General features: G+C 34.2%; 1 protein-coding gene across 2 annotated transcripts in view; it reads left to right on the top strand.

Moving 5' to 3' along the window:
* The window catches only part of clip1b (CAP-GLY domain containing linker protein 1b), a 56,714-nt gene that overhangs the window by 17,904 nt on the left and 19,193 nt on the right, over positions 1-19,617 (top strand). For both annotated transcript variants that reach the window (XM_059357473.1, XM_059357472.1), the window contains 5 exons: positions 955-1,116; positions 2,691-2,786; positions 5,343-5,400; positions 6,566-6,651; positions 11,318-11,392. In XM_059357473.1, the coding sequence (XP_059213456.1) occupies positions 955-1,116; positions 2,691-2,786; positions 5,343-5,400; positions 6,566-6,651; positions 11,318-11,392 (477 nt within the window). The remainder of the gene's footprint in view (positions 1-954; positions 1,117-2,690; positions 2,787-5,342; positions 5,401-6,565; positions 6,652-11,317; positions 11,393-19,617) is intronic.

The raw sequence follows: 19,617 nt of genomic DNA, 5'->3' as shown, positions 1-19,617 counted from the left end.
GGTGAAAACCTTTGTGTATGCAAATTAGCGCATCTTTGATGAGTTATGGCCTCATTTGCATATGTAAACCTTAAAATACAAAAAACATGCAATACATTTTTTTCTCCTCTTAACATAAGTAATCAACTGAGAAAGTTTCATGGTGATATCTATTATTACATTTTTTTTACCCTATTCACCTGTGGTGTCTTTACTTTATTGTCTTATTATGCTAATTATGCAAATTGCCCGTAGTGCAACTCTGATGAGTTATGGCCTCATTTGCATATGTAAACATTAAAATACAAAAAACATGCAATACATTTTTTTCTCCTCTTAACATAAGTAATCAACTGAGAAAGTTTCATGGAGATATCTATTATTAATTTTTTTTACCCTATTCACCTGTGGTGTCTTTACTTTATTGTCTTATTATGCTAATTATGCAAATTGCCCAAAGTGCAACTTTGATGAGTTATGGCCTCATTTGCATATGTAAACATTAAAATACAAAAAACATGCAATACATTTTTTTCTCCTCTTAACATAAGTAATCAACTGAGAAAGTTTCATGGTGATATCTATTATTATTATTTTTTTACCCTATTCACCTGTGGTGTCTTTACTTTATTGTCTTATTATGCTAATTATGCAAATTGCCCAAAGTGCAACTTTTAGCAACCAAGTTAAATTCCATCCATTAGGCCTATAGATGACATTTCTGCAATAAAACTTTAGGGTACTCAACATTTCTGGGTTCAAGAAATTACGACTAGACTACATAGATTAATTTCTGCCAAATAAGGTATTTCCTGTAGCCATATTGCATCCAATCCTATTCCAGATGTGTAGATATAATCAAGTTAAAGCTCATATTTGTTTCACACTTTCACACAACACAGGCCTACTGCTCCACTTCTCCTCTCCTGTCTCTTCTCTGGCTTCATGTCTCCTTTTCTGCGTCTCCTGCTGCAGGTGGCCACGGTGTCGGAGCGCTCCCGCATCATGGAGCTGGAGAGGGAGGTGGCCGACCTCCAGCTGCGTCTCCGGGCGTCCCAGCAGAAGGAGGACGCTGCGTCTCTGTCCCAGCAGCAGATCAGCAGCCTCAAGGCCCAGGCCCAGTCTCAGGAGAAAAAGGTTTGTGGAGCTACACCATATTCTCTGCCTGTAAAATGGATTATTCATCATTATCATATAATTTATAACACAATATACACTACCGGTCAAAAGTTTTAGAACACCCCAATTTTTCCAGTTTTTTATTGAAATTCAAGCAGTTCAAGTCAAATGAACAGCTTGAAAGGGTCCAAAGGTAAGTGGTGAACTGCCAGAGGTAAATAAAAAAAGGTAAGCTTAACCAAAACTGGAAAATAATGTACATTTCAGAATTATACAAGTAGGCCTTTTTCAGGGAACAAGAAATGGGTTAACAACTTAACTCTATGGAGTCTTGGGCTATTTTGTCCATTTTTGAATTCTTTTCATGTCTTTGTAAGTCATTTTTTGTCTTTTGGTGTCTTTTTTTTGGTCATTTTGTGTCTTTTTTTAGTCCTTTAGTTCAACATAAAATGTGATTTTGAATCTTTTTTTTATTTTCAAAACACTATCATGCTAAATTAAGAATTTTAAATGTTGCAAATGTGCATTAATTTCAGAGTACACTGAGACATTAAACTGCATCATTTTCAATTAAATTCTGGAAAAGTTGGTGTGTTCTAAAACTTTTGACCAGTAGTGTATAACTGGAAGATAAAAAAAAAGTAGAACACTGCTGCGCTTTATCTTTTAACCGAAAGGTCTAAACTTTTCCTCTCTCCTGGAGTCAGAAAGTGAATCTGGACTTTCACCAGATTCTCTGTTGGTGGTGGATACTTTGGTCCGACTGTGGAGAGGATTTTCCTTCTGTATCCACTCAAAATAAGCTTTATTTTAGCCTGTTTAGATATAAAAATGGACAATATGAGGTTCACAGGCCAAAATGTTTTACTTTTTTTCTTGTTGTTTGTTTTAAATCCAAAAAAATAGAAAAAAAAAAAAAATGTCCTTATTGGTGCTTACTGTCAGTCTGAATAGTAAAGGTATTTTTTTATTTATTATTTATTACAGTGAAATGTTCAGGAGAATCATGCAAAAATGTTTTCATCCAAACTTTACCAGTGATTTCTGCTTAAAATTCAACATTTTTCTTATGCAATGAAGGACATTAATGATGTATTAAATGGAAAATATATAATTTTGACTATGACCTCTCCAAGATAACAGTAAATATAATAATAAAATCAAATCAAATCAAACTTTATTTATATAGCGCTTTTCATACATAAAAATGCAACACAAAGTGCTTTACAAAAAAAAAAGAGAATAAAAACAAACAATAAAAATGACAAAACCCACCCCTCCCTCCCCCACATACACATTTGTAAGTATACATACACAAACAAGCACACACACACACATTTAGTCATGCACGCACACAAACACACACTCAGACTCACACACAGCACATATTGATTGACAGTGTAGTAGTAGATTGCAGTGTAATATGAAAGAGATGATTTGGTGCCATTTCTGTTTACAGCCCTCCCTTTAGCTCCTAATGCAAACAGCCATATGTTCCTCTGTACGTGCAGTTTGTTGACGCTACTGTGCTAATGAATAGTTTATGGCCCTTCTCAGATGTACATGTGTTCCATACTGTGTGTCCCCAACAGATCAGTGAGCTGAGTGTCGACGTGGAGAGCAAACAGAAAGAGCTTCAGTCTGTGCAGCAAGATAAGAGCGATGTGGAGCAGCAGCTGACCAGCCTGGTAAGAAACTCAGTGCATCATAATCACAAAATAAACAGAAAAAACACAGAATGTGAGTGTGTGTCAAAAAGAGGACGATTAATGTCTAACACAGAGGTGTCAAACTCTGGCCCGTGAGCCAAATTTGGCCCGCAGTATAATTATATTTGGCCCGCGAGGAAATACCAAAATATAATACTACAAATCCCAGAATGCTCTGCTGGTGTTTTGGCTTGAACACAGCCTCTTTTTTGGTCAATTTGTCTTTTTTTTGGTCATTTTGTGTCTTTTTTGGTCATTTTCTGTCTTTTTTTTTGGTAATTTTGTTTCCTTTTTTGGTCATTTTCTGATTTTTTTGGTAATTTTGTTTCTTTTTGGGGTCATGTTGTGTCTTTTTTGGTCAATTTGTCTTTTTTTTGGTCATTTTGTTTCCTTTTTTGGTCATTTTCTGTCTTTTTTGGTGATTTTGTTTCTTTTTGGGGTCATTTTGTGTCTTTTTTGGTCAATTTGTCTTTTTTTTTGGTCAATTTGTCTTTTTTTTGGTCATTTTGTTTCCTTTTTTGGTCATTTTGTTTCTTTTTTGGGTGATCTGAACTGTGCATGTGAGATTCTGTTGAACACAGTAGATCAGTGTGTAGCAACAATTAAAGTTGTCTTTATGCACTTTTTCTTGCTAGTCCAAGGCTTGAATGGCTGCACATTCATTAAAGGATATTATTATTAGTCATTTGGTTTATTATTGTTATTTTATTCTCACATTTATTTTTAGCCTGTGGAAAAAGATTACTGTTAAATTTAAATTTAAAGAAGGCTGCATATAAAATAAAGGGACATACGATTTTTATTTAAATTTTATTAGAAATGAATGCCATTGATGTGTTTGTTTGTTTTATTTGATATTCGATTTTGAATATTTGCAATATTAAGTTATATCAAGCTTTGCTTGTTCCATTTCGTTTGAACTTGTTTAGGTCAATTTTTTCAATAAATATCAATGTTGGCCCGCGACTTTGTCCAAGTTTTAAATTTTGGCCCACTGTGTATTTGAGTTTGACACATCTGCCTCCAACAGTCTGTTAAAGTGGTGCACTTTAGGCTGATAGACATGCAAATCTGTTATTTAGACACACACCTTGTTATATAAATGAGAAGGCAGTTTTACATGTCAGTCTCATAAATGCAAAAGCACATTTTATTTAAAAGTCATGGCAGAAACCTTACCGTGTTGAACCTCAGATGCTACATTTCAGTTTTGTATAATGTCCTTTTTCATCTTTTTCTTCCAATTGTGCTCTCGTAGTCTCAAAATATGTCACTGTTTCCGTTATGAAGATTTCTTCAACTATTATTATTCATCATCTGCCTTTTATATATATTATGCTACCTTCCCCAGTTTCACATAGTAGCTGTTTTACTTGCACCTAGCAATATTTTAAGCAGTTCCCCATCATTTCCAATCACACGGACAACATGGATGTTAAATTGGGGGTCGCGACTCAAAAAGGTTGAGAGCTACTGATTTATAAGACGGTCCATAAACACACAATAACACAGACATGTCTAGATTTCTCCATAAGGGGCTGTGTGGCTGCAGGTTTACACCTGATTCGACTCATCAACTGTTCAAAAAGTTCCATCAATGATTAAATGACTCCAGTGGAAACCTGCAGCTGCACAGCCCTTTATGGAATCATTTGGATATGACTGGAATAATAAATTATAGCAAATGTGTTTAAAGTTGAAAAGCTTGGACCAGAGAATGATTTGGCATTTTTTTCTTTCAAAAGGCTGAAATTATGAATCCATTATTTGTCTGTTTATACATTTATTTTGAGCAAAAGTTTTAGGCAGGAAGAAGAAGAAGAAGAATTAAAGCTGGTTTGAAGGCAAAGGGTTGTCCCACCAAATAAGGATTTAATTTTGATTTTTCTTCTGTTCACTCACTTTGCATTTTGTTAATCGATTAAAATAAATGATAAAAAATTCTATTTTTGAAAGCATTATCATTTTATAGTATTTTTTCACACCTGCCTAAAACTTTTGCAAAGTACTGTATATTAAAGAAAAAGAGAAATGTTCATGCAAACAAGTAATATTTACAGAAAATAATAAGCATAAAGCTTAAAAAATTGTCAACCTTGGTTATCATGTTTGAAAAAGGAGTGAAAAGAAGTAAAAATGTATTAATTTAAACCCCCATCTCTAAAAGTTATGCATTAATTTTGTTTTCCTTATTTATGTGAACCTGTACACTAATTACTTCTCCTAATTTTTATGATAAAAATAGTTGATTGATATATTCAGTCCAATTAATCTGCTGGTTCTTTTCTCTAATACATTCCTGTAATGCAGTTAACATGTGTGAGGGTCCAGTCTCTAACTGTAGTTTTACCTTATTTGTCTTATTCTTTCACTGAAAGGTGTTTTTTTTGCTGGTGGGCATCGTGAAAGTGGCCTCATTAACGAAGGCATTTTATCCACAAACCTTGCATGTTTCCTGGGCCCGGTCATCATTAGCTCAATGTAAAAGAATGTTACTATGTGAGTGATTAGCTCGCTGATGTTTCTCCGTTTCAGAGACAAACGCTGGAGACAGCTGAGGAGGAGAGCAGGAGGACAGCGAAGACCATGCAAGGTAAACTCTTCACAGATGTGATCTGGTGACTTTTATGCTCATTAAAAACTGTTTTATTGTTTTTAATGTGTTTTTGCACGATCTGCTTTTTCAATTACAGCCATCAAACAAAAAATATGCTTCCAGCCGAGCCTAAGAACAGACTTAAAGTCTTTTTCCCATGTTGCAGAAAAATGTACACTACTGGTCAAAAGTTTTAGAACACACCAACTTTTCCAGAATTGAATTGAAAATGATGCAGTTTAATGTCTCGGTGTACTCTGAAATTAATGCACATTTGCAACATTTAAAATTCTTCATTGAGCATGATAGTGTTTTGAAAGTAAAAAAAAGATTCAAAATCACATTTTATGTTGGATTAAAGGACTAAAAATAGTCACAAAATGACCAAAAAAAGACACAAAATGACAAAAAAAGACACCAAAAGACACAAAATGACTTAAAAAAGGCACAAAATAACTTACAAAGACATGAAAAGAATTCAAAAATGGACAAAATAGCCCAAGACTCCATAGAGTTAAGTTGTTAACCCATTTCTTGTTCCCTGAAAAAGGCCTACTTGTATAATTCTGAAATGTACATTATTTTTCAGTTTTGGTTAAGCTTACCTTTTTTTATTTACCTCTGGCAGTTCACCACTTACCTTTGTACCCTTTCAAGCTGTTCATTTGACTTGAACTGCTTGAATTTCAATAAAAAACTGGAAAAATTGGGGTGTTCTAAAACTTTTGACCGGTAGTGTATATAGAGCAACAAGTCAAATCAAAAATCAAAACAATCCAAATTACTTTATTTATCCCAGAGGAGAAATTCAGTCATGTCTACATGTGTCCATAATTGATTGTAATATTATAGTTACTCTGTATGAATTTGCTTGTATTTATGTGTTGATGTTTGCTTATAGATTTATATTATAATTGTTAGGTTGATATAGATTATGTAATGCTATTGCATGAAAATGAATGTTTTTTCTGGCCTGTGATTGTTCTGTTTGCCTGCCCAGAAATGAGCTAATCTGGCATAAATCTTCAACTCTCATTATGAGATTAATTATATTTGTGCATGGTCCTTGTTTAATAAAGAGATAATAATAATCATAATCATAATCATAATCATAATAATTGTAATGACAATATTTGATGTTGTCGTTTTTGACTTCTGTCAGAGCTGGAGCAGAGTGTGGAGCAGTCAAAGAAAGAGCATCAGACCCTGAAAGAGGAGAGTCAGAGCAGAGAGAAAGAGCTCTCACAGGTATGTTCACACAGGAACTAACTGAGTACATATACACTACTGGTCAAAAAGACACAAAATGACAAAAATGACACCAAAAGACACAAAATGACAAAAAAAAGAAACAAAATGACCAAAAAAAGACACAAAATGACTTACAAAGACATGAAAAGAATTCAAAAATGGACAAAATAGCCCAAGACTCCATAGAGTTAAGTTGTTAACCCATTTCTTGTTCCCTGAAAAAGGCCTACTTGTATAATTCTGAAATGTACATTATTTTTCAGTTTTGGTTAAGCTTACCTTTTTTTATTTACCTCTGGCAGTTCACCACTTACCTTTGTACCCTTTCAAGCTGTTCATTGGACTTGAACTGCTTGAATTTCAATAAAAAACTGGAAAAATTGGGGTGTTCTAAAACTTTTGACCGGTAGTGTATGATACGACAAAAAATTGGGAAAAAAGCAACTTTTTTCTCCCAGATTCACCACTTTAACCCTTAATAGGGCAAAAAAACAACAAAATCTGAAAAGTTCAGCATAAAAACATGGCTTAAAACTTGATAAAAAGTAATTTTATGACCGCTTCTGACAGACAACCATAAAGCTAACGCATGTACAAAGAGGACATGTCACCATTACTGTTACCGTTATCTTGATTAAATTTGCAGATTCTTTGTTTTGAAAATTTGTTGGAAACATTTGGGATAATGTAAGTATACAATTCAACAAAATATGTACGTTTTTTGGCATATTCTTTTTTTTTTTCAAAATATTTTTATTGTCAATTTTCAGAGTGACAAATAACATACATACACAAATAATAAAGATAATAATAAAAGGCAAATAAATAAAAATTAGACACAAACTATGACATATCAAAACAAAGTATACACAATATAATGTCAGTGTCGAATGTCCACTTAAGTGTATCAAATGTCACAATAGGTACATTTCAAGAACACACAATAATAATAATAATAATAATAATAATAATAATAAATAAAATAGAAATATAGGTGAATAAATAAATGAGACAAAAAAATAAAATAAAAAAACTTGACAAATACCATAACATACCAAAACAAATTACAAACAAAGAGGCACAGTATAATGTCAAAAGTGAGTGTCCACTTGAGTGAGTCAAATACGTCAGACTAGGTAGACTTTAGGGGGGTTAACTATAGTTTACAGTGCTCCAGGATCTCCATACACCATAGAATTTATGTAAGTTGCCGGATATCTCGTATCTCAGTTTTTCAATGTGGAGGATTCCTACCAACTCCCTTAACCAGGCTTCGAATTTAGGTGGTGAGTCAGATTTCCACATTTTCAAAATGCATCTTTTCGCTATGACCATACCATAAGCCACCACTGTAGTAGCATTTCGACCCATGTTGTCCAAAGTGTTAGAAATGCCAAATAAAGCGGTTTCAGGATCAGGGTCCAGGTTTACTTTAAATGCATGTGAATACCATCTAAAAATCGAACACCAGAAATTATTAATCTCAGGGCATAGCCAAAATTGATGTGCAAGTGTGCCATCTGATTTCTTGCACCTTTCACACAGGGGAGAAGTCTGAGGGAAAATTTTATGCAGCTTAACCTTTGAATAATGTTTTGGCATTTTCATACAGAAACTTCTGCTACCACTACATGTGTGCAATTTTCAATCCATGAAGTAAATTGATAAGTCAATAGAAGCTGCTGGTACAACATCGGTGTTGCATTACATGTTAATCTCCTGTAAGCAGCCTTCTTGTTGTTTTGCTCGTACTGCAGACTAAATGTCTCTGAACACAGCTGAACTCTGGTTCTGCCTCTCAGCTAACAGTGGGATCACGCCGTATGGAGACGATGAATCAGTCTGTTGGCATTTGCTGATTCTCACCAAGATAGCTCAATCTGCTTCTGACTGTCCACAGATTTCAACTCATTATTTGTGCTGAAAATGTCAAAATTATAAAAAATAAAAAAAAGTTTAGGGCCTTTTAAAGTAGCTTTTCCTTCAGTAATCCTTCCTTAAGTCTTTCCAGTGTGCTTTCATTCAGACTTAGTGAAGCTCTCCCGCTCTAAAGCCGACTGTGGCCTCAGGCAGATTTTTTTTATGTTGTTAAAACATTACTAACACACACATGCACACATTACTCTCATTCCCATTTGGGTTTAATAAGGCAGTGCAGTCGTCTCCTTTTTTTGTTCAACCTTTACAGTTTTTGCAAAGTCTATCAGCCGTGGCTGCTCGTTATCACAGTCACATACTCAGTTTCTACTCAGAAAGCTCTGCATGAACAGGAGTTTGTAGAATCTAATAATCAGAGTGATATAAAGCAGTAGTTCTCAACCTTTTAGGGTCGCGAACCCCAGTTTAACATGCATGTTGTCCGCGTTGACCCCCGCTCACTGAACAGAATCTCACACGCACAGTTCAGATCACCCAAAAAAGAAACAAAATGACCAAAAGAAGGAAACAAAATGACCAAAAAAGACACAAATTGACCACAAAATGATCAAAGAAGACACAAAATGACCAGAAAAGACACAAAATGACCAAAAAAGACACAAAATGACCAAAAAAAGACACAAAATGACCCAAAAAAGAAATAAAATTACCAAAAAAGACACAAAATTACCCAAAAAAGAAATAAAATTACCAAAAAGACACTAAATGACTAAAAAAAGACAAAAAATGACCAAAAAAGGAAACAAAATGACCAAAAAAACACAAAAATTGACCACAAAATTATCAAAAAAAGACACAAAATGACCAAAAAAGACACAAAATTACCCAAAAAAGAAATAAAAATACCAAAAAGACAGAAAATGACTAAAAAAAGACAGAAAATGACAAAAAAAAAAAAAATGAGCAAAAAAGACACAAATTGACCACAAAATTATCCAAAAAAGACACAAAATGACTAAAAAAGACACAAATTGACCACAAAATTATCAAAAAATGACACAGAATGATCAAAAAAGACACAAAAAAGACACAAAATAACACACAAAATGACCAAAAAAAGACATTAAGTGACCAAAAAGACTAAAACACATGAACACTTTAACACAGTGGAGACAGAGCTGACTTCCAAAATGATTTGGCGACCCCCAGAAATCATCTCACGACCCCAATTGGGGTCGCGACCCCAAGGTTGAGAATAGCTAAACGAAATACTCAAGCAAACTACAAGTAAATGTGCGTTCCACCACTGAGACATTATAAACAGTATCATTGGTGTTAAAACCCAAACAATAAAAATATAAGTTATCTCTTATAATAGTAATATAATTAAGTTAGAGATGGATTTGGGCTCTCCCCAGTAATCAGCAGGTACATTGATTCAGCAGTCAGCAGTGAAACAGAGTCCACTCTCTCTCTGCAGCTTCACTTTTTCTAAAAAAAGATGTCAGCAGAAGTTGCAGTGTTTAGTGTTTTGCTCCCTAAAGTCAAAGCTTTCTGCTCTGGCTCCGTGGGACTCGTTACAAATGGATGTAACAGTGAAACAGCTGAACAAGCTCCAGGCTCACTTCCTTTTTTAGCCAACATTTTTAATGACCTCTGAGCTCTCAGCACTATTTATGGAAGGCTGTGTTTTTAAAGTGCTAATGTGCAAAAGAGAATCTGAGTTTAACCTTTTATAATTGATATTTTTGGATTGAAAAAATGTTCTTATTACTATGTGTAATAACTATGACTCAGCTCTGTTATGCTTTTAGCATCCCTCAGCTCATTGTTTTGGTTTATATTTTGTTTTGTTTCACTGTCAGTGCTCTCATCACCTGATAAGAGTCTGTTTATTTGTTGTTTGCAACAGATTTACTGTCTAAATCAGTAGTTCTCAACCTTTTAGAGTCGCGACCCCCAATTTAACATGCACGTTGTCCGCGACCCCCGCTCACTGAACAGAATCTCACGCGCACAGTTTAGATCACCCAAAAAAGAAACAAAATGACCAAAAAAAGGAAACAAAATGACTAAAAAAAGACACAAAATGACCAAAAAAGGAAACAAAATGACTAAAAAAGACACAAAATGACCAAAAAAGGAAACAAAATGACAAAAAAAAGACACAAAATGACTTAAAAAAGACATAAAACGTCAAAAAAAGACACAAAATGACAAAAAAAAGACACAAAATGACCAAAAAAAGACACAAAATGACTAAAAAACCCCCACAAATGACCAAAAATGTTGTGTTCAAAATGATTTGGCGACCCCCAGAAATCATCTCGCGACCCCAATTGAGGTCCCGACCCCAAGGTTGAGAACAGCTGGTCTAAATAGACTCAGATCATCAGACACAGTCTTGAAATAATCCCAGAAACAGATACATTATAATATACACATCAAGATAATAAAGACCACTGACCATAAACCATAAAGGAACTAACTTACTTTGTTTTTGTTATTGTGTTTAATGATCTTGACATGACCTGTTTTGTTTTTTTTCTGTGATCACAAAATAATGATTTCATAATCATGAGAAAATATTGAGTTTTCGTTTTTTTATTGAGAAATTAGTTTGGATAGTATGCAGAGATAAGAAGAGATAAGTCAATAATTAACATGAACAATAATTATCATAAACATTTTGTTTTAAAAACAAGCTCGTTATGTAATAAATCACCTTTGCATATTGTATATTATGATGCCATGTGGAGCTGAATATTATCGATATTTTTTCCAGGCTGTTGAAAAGTCAGAGAGGACGGCGCTGCTGCTTGAGCAGCTGACCAATGAGAAGAAGACGCTGGAGACACAGGTGAGCAGAAAATATAAAATATGTGTGATAATATTCAGCTATAGGAGATCACTGTGAATTCCCACTGTCACTGAAAGCACCATGTTGTTATTTTACAAGCTGAATATTTTTGCTGGGTCTTCTCTCTAGTCAATCTTTCCTCTCTCACACATCACATATTTTGATTTTTTCATTTGATTTAAGTTTATTTCGAATATGAAAACAAATAATAAATAAATAAAAAAAAAAAGAGTCAGACAAAACATTTAACATGACAGAATACATATTATATAAACTATATATTTATATACACATATATATATACATATTATAAACTCCCACCCCCTCTCCTTAAATATGACAAGTTAACATCCTTGTCTAAACATGTCTTTTATTACAAAAACATAAATATAATTTACCTATACAGCAAAATTATACATACATACATACATACGCCCACATTTGGATACATACCCAAACACACGCACACATACATATGAAAGGAAAAGAAACAACAACACAATTTATGTGGGTTACAATGATAACAGTGGCAGCAACATTTTAAATAATCTTTCAAACAAATGGAGACAGAAGTAAACAAAAGCATCATTTCCTAGATTTGTACTTGATTGTTTGTATTTGGGTTCATATTTTTCTTTGTTTATCGCTATTTTTAAAAAGTGGTACAATACTTTATAATACATTTAGTGATGTATTATGTGCATATGTTTTTACAATTTATTAGACAACATAATTCAACACAAGACAACACATTTCTTCAAAATCAATCAAGAAGTGCTAACAAAGCAAACAGAACAACACAATAAATAGGTCATTAGGACTATAAACCACAACTATTTTAATTGACTTGATTTTCAAGATAGTGTTGACTCTTCCTCTTCAAGGATGAGGATGAGTCAAGTTTTCCAGGGTTGCTAGAGTGAAAACGTCCCCAAATCTAGTAAAAACAAAGACGGGATTAGTTGTGAACTTTTTTAAAGGTAATCTGTAGCCCCACAAAATTATATTATTGGCTCAATTGAATTCTCCTCAGCGTCCGGACATTTGTAGCAGACAAACCCTGCTAAAGCAATCCTTCACACTTTTACTGTATTTTCTGGTTTCCAAAAGGTTAAGCACTCGTTGTGTGCACAGTCCTGTAAAACAGCTGTGCTCAACCTTGGGGTCGGGACCCCAAATGGGGTCGCGAGATGATTTCTGGGGGTCGCCAAATCATTTTGGAAGTCAGCTCTGTCTCCACTGTGTTAAAGTGTTCATGTGTTTTAGTCTTTTTGGTCATTTAATGCCTTTTTTGGTCATTTTGTGTATTTTTTGGTCATTTTGTGTCTTTTTTGGGTCATTTTGTGTCTTTTTTTGATCATTTTGTGGTCAATTTGTGTCTTTTTTGGTCATTTTGTTTCCTTTTTTTGGTCATTTTGTGTCTTTTTTGGTCATTTTGTTTCTTTTTTTGTCATTTTATGTCTTTTTTGGTCATTTTGTTTCTTTTGGGGTCATTTTGTGTCTTTTTTGGCCATTTTGTGGCTTTTTTTTGGTCATTTTGTTTCTTTTTTGGGTGATCTGAACTGTGCATGTGAGATTGTGTTCGGTGAGCGGGGGTCGCGGACAACATGCATGTTAAATTGGGGTAAATTGGGGGTCGCGACTCAAAAAGGTTGAGAACTACTGCTGTAAAAGAAAGGATTCACACATGCACACACATAAGTTTAACATTTGCAGCCTGCAGGGCTTTTATTACGTATTCACATCAGGACTTCCACGGTGACTCCATGTGACTGTGCAAGTCCCAGTTATCACATTCAATCAGCCACGCATGACATACAGAGGACCGTCTCTCTCTCTTTTATTCTCCCCCTGTCTCTTCCATCTCACCTCCATCTGTAACTTGATATTTTTAATATTTATTTCGTTATTTCGTTCTCAATCTGAGCTGTCCACCTGCAGTGTTCTCTCAGTCTGCAGCTCTCTGGTGCCCTCTTGTTCGCACCACATTCACTCTAACTTTAGCAGTTTGTGAGCACAACCAAAAAAGAGCTTTTGTATCAGCATCTACGGAGTTAAATTGTGGAATAAGTTAAGTGTGGAAGTACAGAAAAGCCAAAACATAAGACAGTTTAAAAACAAATATTAAGACATCATCTTTACAAAGTACAGAAATTTAGAAAAGCCTCTGTAACATGGACATATGTAGACTGTAGTTTTGTAATACACATGGTAATTGTATTTATGTTTATAATATTTATATTTATATATGGTCAAACTGAATTAGTGTTATTCTGTTGCTGTGCCATTTATGTTGTTTTGTTTGTCTAATGTCAAAAACTCTGTCAAAATAAAACAAAACATGTATTGTTCTGTGTAGCTCCACCAATTATCTCTAATTTGTATATATAATTTGTATATATTTTTCTGTTATGAAAGCAATAAATAAAATACACAAAGATTTTGCAGAGAATGCTATAGTGACTAGACTGTATATAATAATAATAATAATAGTACAGTATATAATATAATATATATAATATAATATGTAATAATAGATAATAAACAATATAAAAAATAAAATGAAAAATATAAATAAAGTAATTATAAGTAAAATAATATGATATATAATAATAGTAATAATAATAATAATAAATAAGGCCGGTATAATAATAATAGTAGTATATTACAGTATATAGTAATAATAGTAATGGCAGCAACAGTATATATAATAATAATAATAGTAATAATATTAATAACATAGCAAAGTGTCGTGCGTAGATTTAGTGCATTTCAGTAATGTTGGTTCTGGTAGAGGTAGATGAATTGATATAATATATTATATAATAATATAATATATATAATATAAGATGAATTGAATAGGACCCAATCTTCTTGCTGATGGTCTTTTTGCCTCTGACGAGCTTATAAAGACATCAGTATTACACTGAGACTGTTTCATAACCAGTTAAAAACTCCTTGCACTGTAGCTGCTTTAAATACACTGAAACTAAAAGGCACAGCACAACGCCACTGTCATCAAAAAAAAAAAAAAAAAAATGTTTTTGCCGCTCCATGAAAGAGAAACAGGAGTTGACTCTCTGTGGAGGAAAACAAACACACGTTTCCATTTATTCAGCAGGGACGCTCTTACATCTGCTGCTGCTCTCCGCTCAGCCATGATGCTGGAGGTTGTGATGTAATCCTGCACATGTCACAGTGTGTGTGTGTGTGTGTGTGTGTGTGTGTCTGGACGCAACATTGCTTCAATTAATGAACGCTTGAGTTGAGATCTGCTCCTCTGGTCTGTGCTTTTATATCTGTAGGATCCAGAGCTGAAACTTGTATTAAATATTATTATTATTATTATTTTGTGTCATAAGCCTTTATTAGACAGGAAGGAAATCAGAATGAGAGAGATGCAACATAAATTTGAAACATATAATAAGCTGTTTTCGGCATCTCAGCTGTGATTATTTGCTGGTTTTCTTCGTATTTTATGATATTAAACAGAATATTTGGGGATTTTTGACTGATTTTTTTGAGGAATCTTCAAGAAAAACACATTTTTTGATTTATTATTAATGCAAATTTTCTCCCATTATGACCGTAAACTTGATATTTTGGGATTAATTAATGAACGCTTGAGTTGAGATCTGCTCCTCTGGTCTGTGCTTTTATATCTGTAGGATCCAGAGCTGAAACTTGTATTAAATATTATTATTATTATTTTGTGTCATAAGCCTTTATTAGACAGGAAGGAGATCAGAATGAGAGAGATGCAACATAAATTTGCAACATAATAAGCTGTTTTCTGCATCTCAGCTGCTGGTTTTCTTTGTAGTTTATGATATTAAACAGAATATTTGGGGATTTTTGACATTTTTGACATTTTTTGATTTACTATTAATGCAAATTTTCTCCCATTATGACTGTAAACTTGATATTTTGGGATTTTTGATGAGCATAAATAGGCTTTTTGTTTGGGAGTATTTATGTTTGTCATTCTATGAACCTTCTTTGCTTCTCAATTGTGGTTATTTGCTAATTTCCTGATTTGTTGTGATTTAGTTTTATCATAGAGAGAATATCGTTGGGTTTTGGAGTCATGGTCGGTGAAAAGAAGCAGTTTAAAAACCTTGGAAATTTTCATTTTTCAGTTGAGAATGAAAATAATGAGATGCAGCCCCAGTTAGATAGTCTACATACAGATGCTCCAACACCTGACTAAAACAGTATAAAACACTATATGACTCAAACTGGGCCACAGCCCCGGGGATGCCCCAGTTTTTAAATTTGTTTTAGGCAAAAATGCCCCAAAAAATGTGTTTGTTCCAGCTTTTCAGTTGTGGTTATCTCGCCTTCGATGAAAGGAAGCTGAATATTTAAGGATTCTGGAGTCGAGTGGGAGATGGAGACAAAACACAAACATGCTTTTGTTTTGTAGTATTTATATTCATCATCCCAAAAACCTTTTTGGTTATTTCTTTTTTCTGGTAGGATTGTGGTTCTTGTTGTCCTAGTCTTTAATGATAGTATAACAGAATGATGTCATTGGGTTTATTATCAACCAAAACAAGAAAAAAATAAAATAAAATAAAGGTCAGATATATTGATAATGAAATAACTAATTATAATGTTCAGTTGTGGTTATTTGTTGGTTTTTAGGCATCTTGATCTTGATGATTAAAAACTTAAAATGTAGAGATTCTGGAGTTGGGTTGACATTAACAGAACATAAACTTGCTTTTTGTTTTAGGAAAAGAGAGAGATGCAACAAAATGACAAAAGAATTGCTGTTTTTAGCGCGTCAGTTGTGGTTATTTGCTGGCTTTTCTTCATCTATGATTGTAAATGGAATATTTTGGGATTCTGGCATGAAATTGGAGACAGAGGCAGAACATAAACGTACTTTTTGTTTGGTATTATTTATATTTGTCATTCCACAATGCTGTTTTTCTTGGTTATTTTTTCATCTCTATGATAGTAAACTAAATGCCATTGAGTTTTGGCGAACCAAAAGAAGCATTTTAATGCGTTAATTGCCATTTTTCACAATTGTCTGCCATTTACAGACCAAACAATTCATCCCGAGTTAGATTGTCTGTGCACTGTAAAAAAAATCTGTTTAATTTACGGTAAAATACCGGCAGCTGTGGTTGCCAGAACTTCACCGTAAAAATTACAGTGAGTGGATTTTCTATTCTAAATTTAAATGTAAATATCAGCAAAAACTGTAATTTAGACTGAGTATTCCTGTTATTTTTAGGGTAATTGTGTCATTCATTCACACATCATGGTATTTCTCCATAAATTTTGCATGAAAATGTTATATTTTTACAGCAAAACTGTTTTTCTTCCACTTTATGGCAGAAAAAAGTAAAAGTTTTGTGCTATTCTTTGATTTGATTTTGATTAATTAAAAGTGTCTAATATGGTGATATACAATTTTTTATTTTACGCCCTATTTCTGATGTATTTGACAGTGTTTTACTGTTATTTCTACAAAGATTTTTGTCATTTAGACTGAAAAATCTGTGTCTCTTTTTGGTAATTTTGTGTCTCATTTGATAATTTTACGTATTTTTTTGGTCATTTTGTGTCTTTTTTGATGGTTTTGTGACTCTTTTGGTCATTTTAGGTCCTTTGTTAGGTCCTTTGGTCTGCTATTATTTTTAGGGTAGTTATGTCCTTGTGACGTTATGGTATTTCTCCATTCATTTTAAATGAAAAATCTAATATTTTTTACAGCAAAACTGTGTGTTTCTTCCACTTTATGGCAGAAAAAAGTAAAAGTTTTGTGCTATTCTTTGATTTGATTTTGATTAATTAAAAGTGTCTAATATGGTGATATACAATTTTTTATTTTACGCCCTATTTCTGATGTATTTGACAGTGTTTTACTGTTATTTCTACAAAGATTTTTAACAGTGTGTACAGATGCTGCAGCATATCAGTATAAGAGAGAGAGAGAGTGGTATATGAATGGCTCGTTGTTTTCAGACCTTTTAGTTTAAAAAAAGCCAGCTGATTCTTGTTTTTGCTGTGATTCATGTAAACCCTGTGAATGAAAGGCGAATCTTTCCGAGGAGTGTGTACATATGTTGTTGGAGAGTGTGGAAACAAGATTGTGAGATGCAGAAATCTGGCGGGGGGGAGTCTGGGAGGAGCTTATTCTGCTGGGGCTTACATAATGGAAGTGCTCCGCTTCTTTAACCCGACTGTGTGAGAGAGAGCGAGGCTGCTGGAGCGACGCGCTCTCCATTTCCCTCTCGCAGCTGTGCACGGCGGGGGACCAGAGCTGATGGTTTATTGATGCCCAGCTTGTTTTAGTCTGTGCATGTGATGCTGTAGAGAGAGAGAGGGACATAGAAACAACGCTGCTGCTGTTTAGCAGGTGAACACGGGTTTAAATCAGACAGCGGAGAGCTGTGCAGGCATGGACATCACTGCTCTGCATCAGGGTTACTCCAGTAACATCTACTTGCCTCACTACCAGGTAGGATTGGCGCCTTTTGTTTTGCTTTTTTTTTTGCACGGGATTCAAATCTGATCAGGGCTGCAGATTTTAGGGCAATTTACTGTCTGTGTATGCAGGAAGAGATGCTCTCATAGCTCGTAAATGGTTGTATTTCATGGCTGTAATGTTAGATTTCTGTGCTTTGGATCCAGAGCTGAAACTTGTATTAAATATTATCATTATTATTTTGTGTCATTAGACAGGAAGGAGATCAGAATGAGAGAGATGCAACATAAATTTGCAACATATAATAAGCTGTTTTCGGCATCTCAGCTGTGATTATTTGCTGCTTTTCTTTGTATTTTATGATATTAAACAGAATATTTGGGGATTTTTTTTTTTTTTTAAGGATTATTTTTTTGGCATTTTTTTGCTTTTATTGATAGTGATAGATAGAAAGAGGGTGATAGAGGGGAAGACATGCGGCAAAGGGAGCTCAGGCCGGATTCGAACCCGGCTCCGCCGCAGCAAGGACTCAGCCTACATGGTAAGCGCTCTACCGGTGTGAGCCACCGGGACGCCCATAGTTGGGGATTTTTGACTGAATTTTTTTGAGGAATCTTCAAGAAAAACACATTTTTTGATTTATTATGAATGCAAATTTTCTCCCATTATGACCGTAAACTTGATATTTTGGAGGTTTTTGATGAGAGTGGGAGATGGAGACAGAGCATAAACTGGGAGTATTTATGTTTGTCATTCTATGAACCTTCTTTGCTTCTCACTTGTGGTTATTTGCTAATTTCCTGATTTGTTGTGATTTAGTTTTAGCATAGGGGGAATATCATTGGGTTTTGGGCTTACATGCATGCATTTGTGTATGTTTTTAATTGTATGTGAGCATACTCTGCAGGCTACATCTCACTCAGGAGGTGTGGATAAATATTGGTTAAAAAGTCAGAAACTTGTGTGAAAAGGCATCCAAAACACAGTCGGTGATGACACACTTGATATAATGTGTTAATGTGCAAACATAAACATGCTGCAGACGCTTACAGTGTGAATTGCGACACTTCGGAGGCAAGCTGCAGCAAAGGCATTGATTTGAAACGTGTTAATTAACTATCGACTATTGCTATTTTTGACACGTGCAGAGATTGCAATGCTGTCAGTTTGATGCTTTATGAGATGTGGAGTTTTTTTGGGGGGGAATCCTGGATATGTGACTTGAATGAGAAACCAGAAGTTTGCATGAGGTGAAGCTGGAAAAAGTGACGTCTCCGGGGCTTTTATTTTTAGTCTCACGTGGATTGAAGCCATTCTGCTCTCTGCTGACTCATCACAAATATCAAAGTGTTGTTTATTTTAAGAATTAATTGCCGTTTCACTCTTAATGACCCAGAATATCTCGTGTCTCACTGCTATTTTTTCCTCCGATGCAAAAGCTTTTAAAAGACGTGATAATATGATGTTAACCCTATAAAGCCAAGTGTATCATATTTGATACACAAGTTTTTGAGACCTATACATAATCAGTGTGATGTTTTTTTCCTAAAAAACCTGACGTGTTGAAAAAACAACAACTGAGCAACAAATTGCACAAAAATACAAGATATAGCAAAAATGATATGCAGGTTCCACTGGTGGATCAGTCATTGCTGCATGAAAACTTCATATCAGCAGATGTATGATGTTGGAAAATATTTTGCATGTTTGAGGAAAATGTTAAAAGAAAGTAAAGCCTGAAAAGGTTAAAAATGTTGGATTTTATGTTTTTGTTAGTTCA

This window comes from Centropristis striata, chromosome 19, assembly GCF_030273125.1.
Source record: "Centropristis striata isolate RG_2023a ecotype Rhode Island chromosome 19, C.striata_1.0, whole genome shotgun sequence".
NCBI lineage: Eukaryota > Metazoa > Chordata > Actinopteri > Perciformes > Serranidae > Centropristis > Centropristis striata.
This window is presented reverse-complemented; position numbering and strand designations above follow the sequence as displayed.